Genomic DNA, 18,130 nt, shown 5'->3' on the forward strand with positions numbered 1-18,130 from the left:
CTATTCTGGGTTATGCAAAGAGCAATAATGCTGCCTCCTACTTTTTAAGGCTACATTTCCCTTCTCTCAATGCCCTTCCCCTACTCAACTACTTTAAAGCTCTCTCTACAAACCTAACTATTCAGTTCTCCAGGACACTGGTCTCTGCATGCTTCAAGTGAAGCTTATCCCACTAAAACAGCTCCCTTGTACCCTAGTACTGCTGCCAGTGTTCCACAAACTGAAAGCCATTCCATCCACACCATCCTTTGAGCCACACATTTAACTCCTATTTTAAAATTATCCTATGCAAGTTTTCCCATGGCTCAGGTTGTGGTCCAGAGATTATTACTTTGGAGATTCTGTTTTATAATTTATCTCCAAACTATTTGAAGTATTTCAGCAAAACAATCCCTTTCCAGTCTTACCAGTTGTTGGCAACCTTAACCCTGGCACTGCATAGGTGACACAGCCTTTGAGATTCCTGCTCACAGCTGCAGAGAACAGTGTCTATCCCTCTAATTATACTGTCATCTACAATTACTATTTCCCCCACCTCACTTGGATGTCTCCCTTCATAGACGTAGGAACAGAAAATAGGACCAGGATTATGCCATTTGACACTTCGAGCCTGCTCACCATTCATAGCTGCTCATCCATGGCTGATCATGCAACTCAATAGCCTAATCCTGCTTTTCCCCATATCCTTTAATCCCTTTAGCCCCAAGTGCTATATCCAATTTCCTTTTGAAATCATAGTATGTACTGACCTTGACTGTTTTCTGTGGGAGTGAATTCAACAGGCTCACCATTCCCTGGTAGAAGGAATTTCTCCCCATTTCAATCCTGTAATTTTATCCCATATCCTTAGACTGTGACCCTTGATTATGGACATCCCCGCCATTGGGAACATCCTTCCTGCATGTACCCTGTCTAGTCCTATTAGAATCTAATAGGTCTCAATCAGAACCAACCTCACACAACAACCGCCCCTCCCAATTTTTCGGACCTCCAGTGAGTATAATCCTAATTGATTCAAATTCTCCTCATATGTCAATCTTACCATTTCTAGAATCTGTCTGGTGAATCCTTGCTGCTCACCCTCTATTACAAGAAAATCTTTTGTCAGATAAAGAGACCAAAACTGTAGACAATAAGGGAACCATCAATACATCAACTATTTCTGGGGAACTTTTTCCTTAACTACTGTGGGATGTAGATTATGTACATCACCCTGGGGATTAATGGCGTTCAATCTGTTACAACACAGGGTAAACCCTTCTGCTACTTTAAACCAGACACATAGAAAAGCTCACCTTGTGCTATAATCTGTTAAATTTCAAGTGGCAAAGAACTATCCCAAATATCACTCTTTAAAGAAGAAATTAACAATTTTATTCTTAAATCCAAAAGAGAATATTAAACAACCAGTATTTACAACTCCTTTCTATTAAACCTATTTTTACCTCCCACTCCGCAATACTGGTCCAATAAATTCCCTCTTAAATTTACAGCAAATCAATTTTCAAAACCAGTTGTTGTCTTTGGATGTCAAACCTCCTCTGTAGATTCCTCTCTATCATCTTCGGTCTTTTGCTGCACAACCTTCTTATTGACAGGCTTTCAGAGAGTTATTCCGCTGGTAGTCTGTTGATGCTTGGCTGGTCTTTGCTGTTCTTCCGAACTGTTCGAAATGCCCGATTTTATATACCCCAAAATATCAGACTGGCTAATTAGTTTGATGTCATTCAAAACAGTAAAATTCAAATTTGATTGGATTTTGGTATCTGGGGCATAATTTAAACTGATTGGCCGAATTTCAATTTGTTGTGTACCGTGGCAAAGCAGCTCCAGCTATTTGTTTCACAACCAAATGTTACATCTTAAAATTTTTTAGCACACTCTGTGCCATCCAGAAGTTTCAGCTCCCTTAAAAGTACAGTACATGTCTACAACTTCATAAGAAATTGCATCAATTTACCAAACACTATTTCCTATCTAATACTGATTTCATTTGATTCCTTCCTTTTACTAAACTCTGTGCTCCCCAACATTACTGATATGTTACTTGTGTCCTCCTTTGTGAACACAAAACAAAAGTATGTATTTAGTTGGTTAGGCATTTCTTTGTTCCACATTATAAATTTCTCAGTTTCTTACTGTAAAGAATCTATTTTTTGTCTTCACCAAACATGTCCATAGAAACTTTTACAGTAAGTTTTAATGTTTCCTGCAAACTTTGACTTGTACTCCATTTTTTTTCTTAATAAATCCCTTTGTCCTCTTTTGCTGAATTCTAAACTGTTCCCACTTCTCAGGTCTGTGTTTGTTTTTCAGGCCAATTTTATTGCTTCTTCCTTAGATCTTATAAAATCTCAAATTTCCTTTGTCAGCTATGGTTTGGCAAACTTTCCCAATTTACTTTTGCATCAAACAAAAATTAACAATTGTTTCACCACCCATTTGCTGTTTGAATATTTGCCTTTCCACCATTGTCCCTTTAAATATCTCTCCTTAATCTATAAATATACAACTCGCATCTCATACCATCACAGTTTACTCTATTTAGGTTCAGGACCCTGGTCTCAGGATCAACTATCTCAGTCTCCATCTTGATGAAGAACTCTATCATGTTATGATTGCTCATCTCCAAGAAGCCTCACACAACTAGATTGCCAATTTTGCCTTTCTCATTACACAATACCCAGTCTCCAGTTGGTTCTTCAATGTATTGTTCCAAATATTATCCTTTATTTATTCCAGGAATCCCTCCTCTTTGACATTGTTACCCATTCGATTTGCCCATCTATATACAGAAACAAGTCAGTCATTACTGCAGGTGTGCTTCTATTGCATGTATCTCTAATTTCCTGTTTAATGTCATTCACAACATCATGCCTACAGTTTGGAGTCTATATAGAACCCCACTAATGCTTTTACCCAATGATATTTCACAGCCATACCCATATAAATTTCACATTGTCTGAGCTAATGTCCTTCCTTATTATTATATTAATTTCTTCCTTAACCAGCAATGCAACTCTTTTCCTTTTTGTCCATTCTTCCATAATACTGAACATCCCTGGATGTTCTGTTCCCATTGCTAGTCACCCTGCAACCATGTCTCCATATTCCCACCTGTATTATATCGATATTCTTCTATTTGCATGATCCATTGATCCATTTTATTATTACTTTGGAAATTGATCCATAAAATTGATCCATTTTATTGTAAATGCTCCATGGCTAAGGCTTGTCTTTTCAAAATTGTGCCCTGTTCCCATTATTTTTCACTATGGCCTTGGTTGATCCCAGCTCTTGATTTCTCTGCCTGTCTCCTTTCTTATTCCACTGCTTTTGCTCTTGTCTTTGATTCCCCTTCGTCTGATTCCTTGCAAGGGTTCCCATACCTTTCCATTTAAGTTTAAAGCCTCCCCAACTACTCTAGCAAATGCCCCACTATGACATCAGTTCTGCCAGTCGTAACCCATCCAATTTGTAATGGTCCTGCCTCCCCCAGAAATGGTCCCAATGCCCCAGCAATCTGAAATCCTTCTCTCACACCATCTCTTCAGCCTTGATATCCTGCTAATGTTACTGTATTAGTAATAATTTGTTCATTGTTGTTTAAGCTACAAATTTGGTGTCTGTGATCTGTTATTCATAAAGTCTGGTTAGAAACAACTGGGCAATTTTGAGGATTATTGAATATTTTAATTTCACTGTGTTGCGAATCCAATGATAGTGAGACTGATTTAGTTTGACTTGATATCCCCGTATCGTAATTTGTACCACAACCACTTGCTATTCACCATCTTCTTTCAAAATGTCCTGTAGCTGCTCGAGACATCATAAAGGTGCCATGAACAGTTCATTTATTCTCCTTGCAGTCCCTATCCTCATTCACACAGTTTGCAACAACCTCTGGTCTGTCGAACAGTTGCAGGGGTTGAGCTTCTCGATTGCAGCCCTTGGATCCTTATACCTGTCTCACCTTGATGTCTCTGATCACAGACCAGTTTTGAATTACCTAGTCTGAGGGGTGAGACCACTCTCTGGAATAAAGTGTCCAGGTATGTTCTCCTTTCCCTGATGTAGTTCAATATCTGCCTCTGAGTTCTATAATGTAAGATGATCTGTCAATTCTGTATCACCTTCAGTTAACAAACTGCCTTTGAATCCTTCAGTTAATCTTCAAATTCATTCATTGACTGGAATAAAATAAATCAAATAAAAGTAAAACAATAAAAACTGTTCTCTGATCATAATATTGGCAACAGTTTTGTGATCCTGATCTTCCCTTGGTAGTCATTTCATTTCTACTGAGTGTTCTCAAGGCCATGAATGCCTTTCAGCAGCTTCAGTAGCCATTGTTTCAACGTATTAAAGACAAACAAAGGCTTAGATCCCTATCTCTGTACCAAAAATAAGAGATCTAAATACCACTATTAAGAGTGAAGTGAAAATATTCATAGGCAACGCACAATAATCATTTACTCTTGAAGGTCCCCATTTCGATGCTGGAGTTCAGCTTTCAAGACCTCTTTCTTCTAGTTCATCCTCTAATCATGTAAAATCTTGCTTTTGTTTTTCAGTCTTTCTAAATTACATTTCTAAAAAAAAGAATAGAATGTGTCCAGTTACGGCCATAAGGCGAATTAATCCATAAGCATACATGAAGTGTGAGAAAATTCATAATTAAATATTTGAATATGGTGTTTAACCTCAAGGCAAGGGTGTTTCTGACATGTGAATTCCTACAGTTGCCATGGGTTTGAACTCCTGTCTCTGGAGTATTCTTTCAGGCCTCTGGATTACTAGTTTAGTAACATTAGCGCTATGATATTATCTGTTAATCTCAATGATTTATGACAACTGTCAGCATAGTTCTGCAAGTACTTAAGCTTAAAGGCTTAATGCAAAATGGATTATCTTGATCACCACAAGAATCTCCGTACAATTGTACAACATGGATTGTGCTGCCTTCTTAGTCCAATGAGATTTGAATTTAGTATACACTCGTTCATTTATATCATGCACTACAGTTCAATGAGCTAAGATGGATCTAGTATATTTAAGCTATGATGTGCTCAGTTCTGGTCTTGTGAGGGAGAACCAACCCAGGCTCCTACATTCTGAAATGTTGCTGTGTTGGATGAAATTCTCAGTGTTGAAATGGAGAAAAGCAGTTGTGGTCTTCATTCTAAGCAATACATCAAGGCTAAATTGGTGGCAAGGAGTAATTACTTTAAAGAGCCACCGGGTACAGAAGCTGTGAACCACAACAGTGGTTAGCAATGCAAGGCTACTGCTAACTGTTGACAGTTCTGCTACAATCCCTCTTCCTGTTTGTTTTTAAAATTTACATATTCTATACATTTAGTATAAGAAGAAACATCAATATAAATAAACCTATGTCAATGTATTCAATCCTTTAGCTGGAATGGATTCAAGTGAAACTAAGGGGAAAGTCAGGAGAAAGTTAGAGAGCAAAGAACTTTCTGCACTATTCTACTTGGTCTCCCCATCTCTTTCAACAGCATTAAACCCATCACTTTTCCACATCTATTCAGTTTGAAGGGAAGTCCCATTGGACTCAAAACATTACCTCTGTTTCTTTGTCAAAAAATGCTGCCAGACCTGCTGAGTTTCTCCAGCTCTTGTTTTTATTTCAGATCTCCAGAATTCTCACTATTTTGATTTTGTTTACAGTCTTCTAATGATAATTGGTTAGCTCAGTCGGCTGGATGGCAGTAATGCCAACAGTGTGCGTAATACCAATTGAATGAGTTCAATTCCCAGACCGGCTGAGGTTACCATGAAGGAGTCTCTTTCTCAACCCTCACCTGAGGCGAGATGACTCTCAGGTTAAACAAACACCAGTGAGCTAGTGTCTCCAATGAGAGAGCAGCTGCATGGTCTGGTAGGACTATGGCAACTTTACCTTTACTAATGATTAATTATTCTATGTGTAACATGTTAGTCAACATCCCTATTAATAGTGCATTCTATTGCAATTTACCTGTAGGGGCCATTTGAAATAAGGTAAAATCATTGACGTTTGCTTTAAGCTCTATCCAAGCAGTAGATCCTAAGGGATTATAACAACAATGTGTATCATGTTTAGCACTCTTTATTCTTTCCTGCAGTGAGGCGGTGTGGGAGAATATGGCAAGGATGTGTGTGAAGACACGGCGATTAGACGTGGCCAAGGTATGTCTGGGGAACATGGGCCATGCCAGGGGAGCCAGAGCCCTACGAGAGGCTGAACAGGAGCCGGAATTAGATGCACGAGTGGCCATGCTTGCAATACAGTTGGGAATGCTGGTAGGTGGCAGAATCTTCCCAGCTCAGTGTAAAGTGCATCACATACAATATTTAAATTTACCCACGAGTGTGAGCCAAACTAGTAAGACCAAACTTTATCACCCATCCCTTGAGAAGGTGGTGATGAGTCAACTTGAACTGCTGCAGTTCATTTGGGATAGGTACATTCACAAAGCTGTTTGGAAGAGATTTCTAGGTGAAAAAATGGTAATATATTTCCAAGTTAAGATGCTTTGTGACTTTGTAAGGTAACTTGTAGATCTGGTGGTGGTCCCATGTGTCTGCTCCCCTAGTTCTTCTAGGCATTTACAGGTTTAGAAGATGCTGCCAATGGGCCTTGGTGATTTGCTGCAGTGTTAATGATACAAAATGTTACCAGTGTGTGGGAGTGGTGATTCAGATGTCGATCAAGTAGGTTACTTTGCCTCGTATGGTCTCGATCTTCTTGTTAAGCTGCAATCATTTAGGCATATGGAAAATAGTGCACTTGTCCCTCGGAATGTGTTTGTTGTTTCTGTTGTTGAGGTCAATGCCATTCGTGTTCAACGTTTCGATAATGTTTTGATACAATTGAGTGTCTAACAGCCGTTTCAGAGTCAAGTTGAGACAAGGCAATGGCCTAGTGGTATTATCGCTAAACTATTAATCCAGAGACCCAGCTAATGTTCTGCGAATCTGAGTTTAATTCCCACCGTGGCAAATGGTGGAATTTGAATTCAATTTTTAAAAAATCTGGAATTAAGAATTTACTGATAACCATGAAATCATTGTTAATTGTCAGAAAAACCCATCTGCCATCCTCACTTGGTCTGGCCCACACTCCAGATCCACAGCAATATGGATGACTCTCAACTGCCCTCTGAAATGGCCTTGCAAGCCATTCAGTTGTACTAATCACTACAAAGTCTCAAAGAAATGAAACTGGATGGATCACCTGGCATCGACCTAGGCATCAGAAAAAACAATGGCAGAAACAGCCCTATCAACCCTGCAAAGTCTTCCTTACTAACATCTGGGGTTAGTACCAAAGTTGGGAGAGCTATCTCACACATTAGTTAAGCAACAACCTGGCATAGTCACACTCATGGCATCAATATCCCAGACTCTTCCATCACCATCCCTAAGTATGTCCTGTCCTACCAGCAGGACAGTTCCAGCAGAGGTTGTGATACTGTGGTATACATTCAGGAGGGAGTTGCCCTGGGAATCCTCAACGTTGACTCCGGACCCTATGAAATCTCATGACTTCAGGTTAAACATGGGCAAGGAAGCCTCCTGCTGATTACCACATACCATCCTCTCTCAGGTGATGATTTGGTATTCCTCCATGTTGAACAACACTTGGAGGAAGCACCGAGAATGGCAAGGACACAAAATGTACTCTGGTGGGGGATTTCAACCACCAAGAGTAGCTTGACAGCAGTACTACTACTTGAGCTGGTTGGGTCCTAATGGACATGGCTACTAAACTAGGTCTGCTGCAGGTGCTGAGGATACCAACAAGGGGGGAAAAACATACTTGACTTCATCCTTACCAACCTGTCAGCTGCAGATGCATCTGTCCAAAACAGAATCAGTAAGAGTGATCACAACTCCGTTCTTGTGGAGATGAACTCCCATTTTCACATTGAGAATAACCTCCATCATGTTGTGTGGCACTATCACTGTGCTAAATGGGAGAGACTTCGAACAGATCTAACAACTCAAGACTAGGCATCCACGGGCCATTAACAGCAGCAGAATTATACTCCAGCACAATCTGTAACCTTATGACCTGGCATATCCCCCACTGAACTATTCCCATGAAGGCAAGGGTTTTTCCCTGGTTCAATGGAGAGTGCAGGAGGGCATACCAGCCATACCTGAAAATGAGGTGTCAACCTGGTGAAACCAGCAAACATGACTACTTGCGTGCTAAAAAGCACAAGCAACAAGTGACAGAGCTAACCGATCTCCTAATGGATCAAACCTAAATTCTGCAGTTCTGCCACATCCAGTTCCACTCGTTGGAAGAGGAAACTCCTCACAAATCCTCATTCTCAATGATGGAAGAGCCCAGCACATCAGTGCAAAAGATAGGACTGAAGCTTTCACAACAGTCCTCAGCCAGACATGCCGAGTGGATGATCTATCTCGGCCTTCTCCAGTGGTCCCTAGCAATCTTCAACCAATTGGATTCACTCCATGTGATACCAAGAAACGGTCCAAGACACTAGATACTGCAAAGACTATGGACCCTGACAACTTTCCAGTAATCATACTGAAGATTTGTGCTCCAGAAGTTGCCACTCCCTCAGCCAAGCTGTTCCAGTACAGTTACAACACTGGCATCTACACGACAATGTGGAAATTTACCCAGGTATGTCCTGTACATAAAAGGCAGGACAAATCCAACCAGGTCAGTTACTGCACAGTCAGTCTACGCTTGATTATAGAGTCATAGAGATGTACAGCGTGGAAACAGACTCTTCGGTCCAACCCGTCCATGCCGACCAGATATCCCAACCCAATCTAGTCCCACCTGCCAGCACCCTTGAGGTCTCTTTTATATCCTTCCCCGCTCACCCTAAACCTATGCCCTCTAGTTCTGGACTCCCTGACCTCAGGGAAAAGACTTTGCCTATTTATCCTATCCATGCCCCTCATAATTTTGTAAACCTCTATAAGGTCACCCCTCAGCCTCCGATGCTCCAGGGAAAACAGCCCCAGCCTGTTCAGCCTCTCCCTGTAGCTTAAGTCCTCCAACCCTGGCAACATCCTTGTAAATCTTTTCTGATCAGTAAAGGGATGGAAGATGTTGTCAACAGAGCTATCAAGGAGCACTTGCTCATCAATAACTTGATCAGTGACACCCAGTTTGGGTTCTGCCAGGGCCACTCATCTCCTGACCTCATTAACAGCCTTGATTCAAACATGGATGAAAGAGCTGACTTCCAGAGGTGGGGTCAGTGTGACAACCCTTGACATCAACGCTGCATTTGACAGAGTGTGCCATCAGGAAGCCCTCGCAAAACTGGAATCAGTGAGTATCAGTGGAAAACTCTCCTGTGGTTAGAGTCAAACTGGACACGTAGGAAGATGGTTTCTGGTTATCATACATCTCAGATCCAGGACATCTCTGCAGGAGTTCCTCAGGATAGTGTCCTAGGCCCACCATTTTCAGCTGCTTCATCATATGATTTTCTCTCCATCAAAAGGTCAGAAGTGGGGATGTTCACCAATGATTGCACATTCGTGACTCCTCAGATACTGTTCGATTGCAACAAGCTCTGGACAGTATCCAAGCTTGGGCTGACAAGTGGCAAGTAACATTTGCACCACACAAATGCCAGCCTGTGGTTATCACCAATAAGAGACAATCTAATTACCACTTCATAACATTCAATAGCATTACCATCATTGAATCCCCCACTATAAATATTCTGGAGGTTATTATTGATTAGAACCTCACCTGGACTCACTATATAAACACTGGGGCTACAACAGCAAGTCAAAGGCTGGGAATACTGCAGTGAGTAACTCAACTCTTGACTCCCCAAAGCCTGTCCAACATCTACAAAGCACATGTCAGCAGTGTGGTGGAATGTTAACCCACTTGTCTGGATGAGTGCTGCTCCAAAAACTTTTAAAAACTAAATATCATCCAGAACAAAGCAGCCAGCTTGTTTGGCACTACATCCACAAATACCACTCTCTCTGCCACCAAACCTCAGTTGGAGCATCTGTTTACAAGATGCACTGCAGAAATTCTCCAAGAATCCTCTGACAGCACTAACCAAACCCATGACTCATTCTATCTAACAGGACAAGGGCAGCATATATAGGGGAACACCATCACCACCAAGTTCCCCTCCAAGCCACTCACCATCCTGACTCAGAAATATATCTCTGTACTTTTGCTATATCTGGGTCAAAATCCTGGAATTTCCTCCCTAGTGGCGTTACCAGTCAACTCTCACAGCAGGTGGACAAACAACCAGTCTTGAAACAAAGCATATTTTAATTCATAAGACAAAAAAATTGGCTTAACTGTAACTCTATCAAAATGCTTAACTATTTATATATTAGCTACTACTAATTAATTGTTCCACTGTAGTAACATCCCTAAACACACTTGGTGAAGGCAAATTTGGTAAAATAGATTGTCTCACCTGCAATTATAGCAACAAAAGAAAACCCTAGCTTTTGGCTGTAACAGAGAGAGAAGTAAGAGCTTCCACATGCAGCTTCAAGACCCCAGTAAATTTACTGAAAACTAAAACTAAATAAAATCCTGGTTCTCTGAGAGCTTGACCCCACCCATTCAGGCTGCTCTATTGTTCCAAGTTAATAAAACCAGGATAATAGAAACCAGGCCTCGTAAGTTGTTTGCTTTATTGGCTTTGGAGCAGACAGCTCGGTGCCTCTGCCTTCACAAAAAAAACCAAAGTACACCTCTTAAAGCCATAGTATTGTCACGTAACAAATATTTGTATATTTCTTTTAGCATGCATCTATGACACTTAAAATGTAGTTAACGAGATAAAAATGGAGGAACCAAATTGCAAAGTTTTCTTGAGTGAAAGGAAGTAGAATTTTAATTATATTGATCCAGAAAATTAATAAAAATGTAGTATTAAACATATATGCAACTCAACTGATAAGTTTTGTTAAAAAAGGTGAAAGGTATCTAACACAATTGGAAAGGTAATAGCAATTGCAACTTAAAGTCTTGACTGTTTAACTGTTGTCTTATTTCTTCAGCATTGTCAAACTTTGTAAATATTCCTCCGTTCTCGATGAATAGCTCTTATCCCAAGTTATTTTCCATCTATAAGCACTGAGTTCAAGGTTAAGAGAGACAGACAGATACATAGAGTTTTCCAGCTCTCATTTTTAACTCCATTTTTGTCTTGAGTTTTGCTGATCAAGTTTTGTTTTGCAAAGCTGTTGCTCGAAATATAATTCCTTTTGTAGTTTCTGGTGTCATATGTCATTGCTTTTTTCAAGATCTGCAGGCAACCTCCATCCAAAAAGGTGTAAATTAGCCACATAATAAGATACCAATCTGCATTTCAGTGCCTTTTATAATAATCTTAATTTTAGGTCAGACTATTCCTTGCCTCCTGATGGTTTCATGAACTTGACTGAGCCTGGTCAGGTGACACAGTAGCCATTTCAGGTCAGTATTTATTCTTTTATAAAAAGTCCATGAAATATTTCAGGTCTGACAAGCAGGTGATGGGAGCTGAATGTCAGTAGTCCATGTTTACCATAATTGTAACAATACCAATCCTCTAGTTTCATCATCGTTATGAGGATTCTTATTTAAATTTTCCCAGCTGCTGTGGTGCATTTGAATTATCTTTCAGAGCAATTGTCCAGGTTATTTTTTTCTAAGATTAGCATTACACTACTCTCCCTCTGATTCTTATCTAATACACATGATCAGCTAATTATTCAGCTGATGCAGTGTATCAATATTATTGCATTTAATATATCAAATGTATAGGTCAGCTTCACAGCTTTATGGAGTCATTAAACTTTATGGACAAATGTCACTCATAATCATTGTCCATGAAGGTAGAACATTTTCAGTGAATTTAATGGTTATAGAGCATAGTTTTTACAGCACAGAAAGAGGTCCTTCAGCTCATCATGAGTGCATTGGCCATCAAACATCCATCTGTTCCAGTTCCATTCTTCTTAGTATGTGATTCAAGGTGACCAGCAACTGATTAGCGATTTTCCTGTTTGTATCTTTGCAGGAAGATGCAGAGAGGCTTTACAGAAACTGTAGGCGGTATGACCTCCTTACCAAGTTTTACCAGGCCTCAGGACAGTGGCAGAACGCCATTGAAAATGCTGAGGGGTTTGATCGAGTCCATCTAAGAACAACATACTACAATTATGCCAAACACTTGGAAGCTTTAGGGGATCATCACCTCGCACTCAGCCAGTAAGTGTGCATGTAAACAAGTGTAGTGGGTGATCATATAAGTCATGTAACAGCCATACACTAAACATAACATTTTCCCCTCCAAACACACACATTAATTGAACACAGTAGAATTTTCCTAGCAAGATATCCCACATGATGGAGGAGCCAATCATATTAAGACAATGAACACCTTTGGAGAAGTTACTTGACAAAGTTCTAAGCGTAGATATTTAATAAATATGAAGGTTTATGATATGAAAGAGGCTTAGCAGTAGAAAAAGGTGATGAATGGGACAGCTGTATCTGGAGCAGGAACTATTGACATTTCTCAGGGTTCTGCTCTTGTTTCAATCAATGGTGGGGATCTGTTAGATTGAGGAAAAAACATATTTATAACAGTCCAAACCCAGTTTGAGAATGCAACATTTATCATTTTTTCCTGAAGGCGTGACTGTTTCTTGATTGACTCACTGACTTTACTCAAATAGCTGGCCATTCTTTATGTTAAACCATTGGCAGGCTGTTCAGCAACCAATTCTAACTTATGCTTTACCCATCAAGTGCTTCCACTAGAGCTCACTATGTAGCAGTGAGGAGCACTGTAGACCATTAACAGCAGCAGAATTGTACTCTAGCATAATCTGCAACCTCGTGGCCTGGCATATCCTTATTCAACCACTATCACCAAGCCTGGGGATCAACCCTGGTTCAATTGAAAGCTCAGGATGGCATGCAAGGACCAGCACAAGGCATACCTAAAAATGAGGTGTCAAGCTGGTGAAACTAGAAATCAGGACTACTTCCAAGCCAAACAGTTTAAGCTGCAAATGATGGATAGAGCTAAGCAATTCCAAAACCAATGAATCACATCTATGTTCTGCAGCTCTGCCACATCCAGTCATGAATCATGGTAGACAGTTAACTCCCTAGAGGAGGACGCTCCACATGTATCACCATCCTCAATGATGGAAGACCCAACACATCAGTGCAAAAGATAAGACTGAAGCATTTTCAGGAATCTTCAGCCAGAAATGCAGAATGGATGATCCATCTCAGCCTCCTCCAGAGGTCTACAGCATCACAGATACTAGTCTTCAGCTGTAGAGATTCATTCCATGTGATATTTAGAAACAGTTGGAGGCACTGGATATTGCTAAAGCTATGGGCCCTGACAACATTCTGGCATTAGAAGACTTGTGTTCCAGAACTTGCCACTCCCCTAGACAAGCAGCTCCAGTACAAGTACAAAACTGGCATCTACCTGACAATGTAGAAAATGACCCAGGTATACAAAAAGCAGAACAAATCCAACCTGGCTCATCAATCTATTCTCAATAAACAGTAGTGATGGAAGGTGTCATCAACAGTGTTATCCAGCAGCACCTGTTCAGCAACAATCGGCTCAGTGATGACCACTTTTGGGTTCCACCAGGGCCACTCAGCTCCTGGCCTCATTACAGCCTTGGTTCAAATATTGACAAAAGAGCTGAATTCCAGAGGTGAGGTGAAGGTGACAGCCCTTGACAGCCAGCACACATTTGACCGAGGATAGCATCAAAACTGGAATCCATGCGTTTCAGGAGCAAACCCTCTACTGGTTGGGGTCATACCTGGTACATAGGAAGATGGTTGTGTTGTTCGAAGTCAGTTATCTTAACTCTAGGACATACCTGCAGAAGTTCCTCAGAGTCGAGTCCCAGCTCAACCATCTTGAGCTACTTCATCAATGACCTTCCCTCCATCATAAGGTCATATTTGCCGATGATTGCACAATGTAACTCTTGGCGACTCCTCAGATACTGAAGTTGTCCATGTTTAAATGCAACAAGATCTGGATAATATCCAGGCTTCAGCTGACAAGTGCCAAGTAACATTCTTGTCACACAAATGCCAGGCAATGACTGTCTCCAATAAGAGATAATCTGACTACCGCCCCTTGACATTCAGTGGTGTTATTATCACTGAATTCCTCCACTATCAATATCTGACCAGAAATTCAAATTGACTCACCACATAAACACTGTGGCAACAAGAGCAGGTCAGAGGCTAGGAATACTTGGCAAGTAACTCACCTCCTGATTCCCCACAATCTACAAGGGTCAAGCCAGGAGTGTGATGCAATACTCCCCACTTGCCTAGATAGGCACAGCTCCACCAACACTCGAGATGCTTGATACCTTTCAGGACAAAACAGCCCACTTGATTGGAGTCACATCCACAAGTATCTACTCTCTCCAGCACCATTGCTCAGTAGAAGCAATCCATACTATCTAAGAGGCTCTGAAGAAATTCATCAAAGTTTCTTGGACAGTACTTTGCAAATCCATGAAGACTTCCATCTAGAAAGACAACAGCAGCAGGTAGCTGAGAACATCACCACCTGCAAGTTCCCTTCCATGTCACTCACCAACCTGATGTGGAAATATATCACCGTTCTTCATTGTTGCCAACCCTCTGCAAGGATCTCAGTGAGTCTCTCTCTCGCTCTCACTCTCTCTCGCTCTCTCTCGCGCTCTCTCTCTCTATCTCTCTCTCTGCAACTCCTCTCTGACCTATTATCTTCTCCCCCACCTTCATCTATCTATCGCATTCTCAGCTACGTTTCCCCCAACCCCACCTCCATCCCATTTATCTCTCAGCAGCCCACAAGTCTATCCCTGATGAAGGGGTTACACCCGAAATGTCACTTCTCCTCCTTTTCGGATGCTGCCTGACCTGCTGTGCTTTTCCAATGCCATACTCTCTGCAATCCTCACTTTCTCCTATGATTTCGTTGGAAGCGTTTCAGAGAAGGTTCACTGGGACGATTCCTAGTGTGGAGGGATTGTCTTATGAACAAAGGCTAAATAGATTAGGACTCAACTCCCTGGAGTTTAGAAGAATGAGAGGTGATCTCATTGAGACATAGAGGATTCTTAAGGAGCTTGACAGGATAAATGCTGAAAGGATGTTTCCCTTCATGAGAGAGTCTAAACAAGAGAGCATAGTCTCAGAATATTGGGGTAGCAATTTGAGACTGGCATGAGGAGGAATTTCTTCTCTGAATGTTGTGAGTCTTTAGATCTCCTTGCCACAGAGAGCTGTAGGGACAGAGTCCTTGATTTAATTTAAGGCTGAGCTAGGAAGATTCTTGACTGGTAGGGGAATCAAGGGTTACAAGTAAAAGGTAGAAAAGTGGAGGTGAGGACTATTATCAGCCACGATCCTATTGAATGATGCAACATGCTCAAGGTGTTAAACAGCTTATTCCTCTTATTGTTTATTGCCACCAGAGCCCTTCACGCATGAAGAATGTATTTTGATCTGAATGGGTGGAATATCATAAATCTAAACGTATCATTCCAATTGATTCATTTCTCAAAAAAAATTAATGAAATTACAATTTGTGCCACTTTACACCGGATTTTGTTTAGACAAATGGTAAAAGTCTAAAATGAGAAATAAGAAATTCTTGAGGCTGCAAAAATAGAACATCCAGCCTTTAATTTTGGGTTGGTTTAACATTCATATGAAATGCTTTTACAGCCTTTTTTTGTAGGATTGTGAGATTCATGTTCCATAAAGTATCAATTTTTACTTTCCAACAGCTATGAAAAATCAGATACTCACCGATTTGAGGTACCACGGATGCTACTGGAAGATCTCCAAGGGCTTGAAATATATGTCAACAAAACAAAAGACAAGTGAGTGCCAGATAGTATGAGGTTTCTCAGTAGATGCTGTGACTGATTTTAGGTGGCATTTTGTTATAGTTTCAGTTAGTTTTGTAAGTAGGGGTTTCGAGTAGAATAAGCCAGGTGGTTAGGTTCCAAAGCACCACTTGAGTTTTGGCCAGCCCATTAAGAATGAATGTTAAGGCTGTAGAGACCACAACGTTTATTTCACCAGGCTGATACCAGCAATAGGAAACAATAGTTAAAAGAAGAGACTTTAGCTACTTGGGACTATTTCCATTGGACCCAAAGCAAATTGATAAGATTTAATCAGATTTGTTTGAGAATATTAAGGATTTTAATGGAGTTAATAGCATAGAAATGCTATTTCTTCTAAGATTTAAAAGGCATCTGGATGGGTATATTACTAGGAAGGGTGTAGAGGGATATAGGCCAAGTGCTGGCAGATGGGACTAGATTAGTACATCTCTGTGACTCTACATGACTAGGAGTAGGTGCCATTCAACTAATCTAAAGGAGTGGACTAATAATCCAGAACAAATACATGATGGAAGAGTTGAGATTTTAATTATCTGGAAATAATTATATTACCTTGTAAGCTACAAGGCACTGTGACTAGGAACAGACAATGAATGCTGACCCTTCAGCAATGCCTATTACCAAAAATGCATTTAAAAGAAACACTCTCCTCCCCTTCTCAAGTAATAGAGTGCAACTTGCATTTTTTTTCCAAACTATGGATACATGAATCTAAAATGTTTTAAAAATAATCTAATTAACCAATCTACACATCTCATTCTTTGAGATACCATGAGATAGAGACCATAAGGTGTTTCTTCAGATTCTTCAGTTTCTCTGTTTAGCTTATATAAATCCACTATGTTATAGAGTCATAATGACATACAGCACAGAAGCAGACCCTTCGACCCAATTCGTCCATGTTGACCAAGTTTCCCAAACTGAACTAGTCCCATTTGCCTGCATTTGGCCAATATCCCTCTAATCCTTTTATAATCATATATCTGTCCAAATGTCTTTTAAATGTTGTAATTGTATCCACCTCTATCCAGCTCATTCTAAATATGCACCACCCACTGTGTGAAAACTTTGACCCTCATGTCCCTTTTAAATCTTTTCCCTCTCATCTTAAACTAATGCCTTCTAGCTTTGGACTCTCCTACCTTGGCGAAAAGACCTTCACTATTCACTTTATCTATGCCCCTCATGATTTTATAAACCTCATAAAGGTCACCCTCAATCTACTGCACCTCAGGGAAAAAAAAGTAACAGCCTATCCAGCCTCTCCTTATAACTCAAACCTTCTAGTATTGGTAACATACTTGTAACTCTCTTCTGCACCCTTTCCAGTTTAATAACATCATTCCTACAGCTGGGTGACCAGAATTGTTTGCAGTAATCCAAATCTGGTCTTGCCAATGTCTCATACAGCCGTAACATGATGTCCCAACTCCTGTAGTCAGTGCTCTGACTGATGAAGGCAAGCTTACCAAATGCCATCTTCACTACCCTGACTACCTGTGACACTACTTTCAAGGAACTACATACCTGGACCCCTAGGTGTCTCAGTTCAACAGCACTTCCCAACACTCTCCCTACCATTAACTGTGTAAGTCCTGCTCTGGTTTGACTTACCAAAATGTAGTACCTTGTATTTATTTGAATTAAACTCCATCTGCTGTTCCTTGGTCCACTGGCCCAGTTGATCAAGATCCTGTTGTACTCTTAAATAACCTTCTTCACTGTCCACAATGCCATCTATTTTGGTGTCATCCACAAACTTACTAACCATACCTTAATATTATCATCTAAATCATTTATATAAACGATGAACAACAATGGACCCAACACCAATCCTTGCGGTATACAGCTGATGACAGGCCTTCAATCTGAACAACAACCCTTGGTGACCACCCTCTGTCACGCAATTTTGTTTCCAATTGACTAGCTTTCCATGGATCCTATGTGATCTAACCTTACTAAGCAGTCTACTATGTGGTAAAAACAATGACTGCAGATGCTGAAAACCAAATACGGATTAGTGGTGCTGGAAGAGCACAGCAGTTCAGGCAGCATCCAACGAGCAGCGAAATCGACGTTTCGGGCAAAAGCCCTCTTCCTGATGAAGGGCTTTTGCCCGAAACGTCGATTTCGCTGCTCGTTGGATGCTGCCTGAACTGCTGTGTTCTTCCAGCACCACTAATCCAGTCTA

General features: G+C 40.7%; 1 protein-coding gene across 5 annotated transcripts in view; it reads left to right on the forward strand.

Moving 5' to 3' along the window:
* Nucleotides 1–18,130, forward strand: part of ift140 (intraflagellar transport 140 homolog (Chlamydomonas)) — a 145,557-nt gene that overhangs the window by 105,788 nt on the left and 21,639 nt on the right. For all 5 annotated transcript variants that reach the window (XM_072559663.1, XM_072559662.1, XM_072559665.1 and 2 more), the window contains 3 exons: nucleotides 6,129–6,306; nucleotides 12,054–12,244; nucleotides 15,814–15,909. In XM_072559663.1, coding sequence (XP_072415764.1) covers nucleotides 6,129–6,306; nucleotides 12,054–12,244; nucleotides 15,814–15,909 — 465 coding nt within the window. The remainder of the gene's footprint in view (nucleotides 1–6,128; nucleotides 6,307–12,053; nucleotides 12,245–15,813; nucleotides 15,910–18,130) is intronic.

The sequence above is a fragment of the Chiloscyllium punctatum genome, chromosome 40 (genome assembly GCF_047496795.1).
Source record: "Chiloscyllium punctatum isolate Juve2018m chromosome 40, sChiPun1.3, whole genome shotgun sequence".
NCBI classification, from domain to species: Eukaryota; Metazoa; Chordata; class Chondrichthyes; order Orectolobiformes; family Hemiscylliidae; genus Chiloscyllium; species Chiloscyllium punctatum.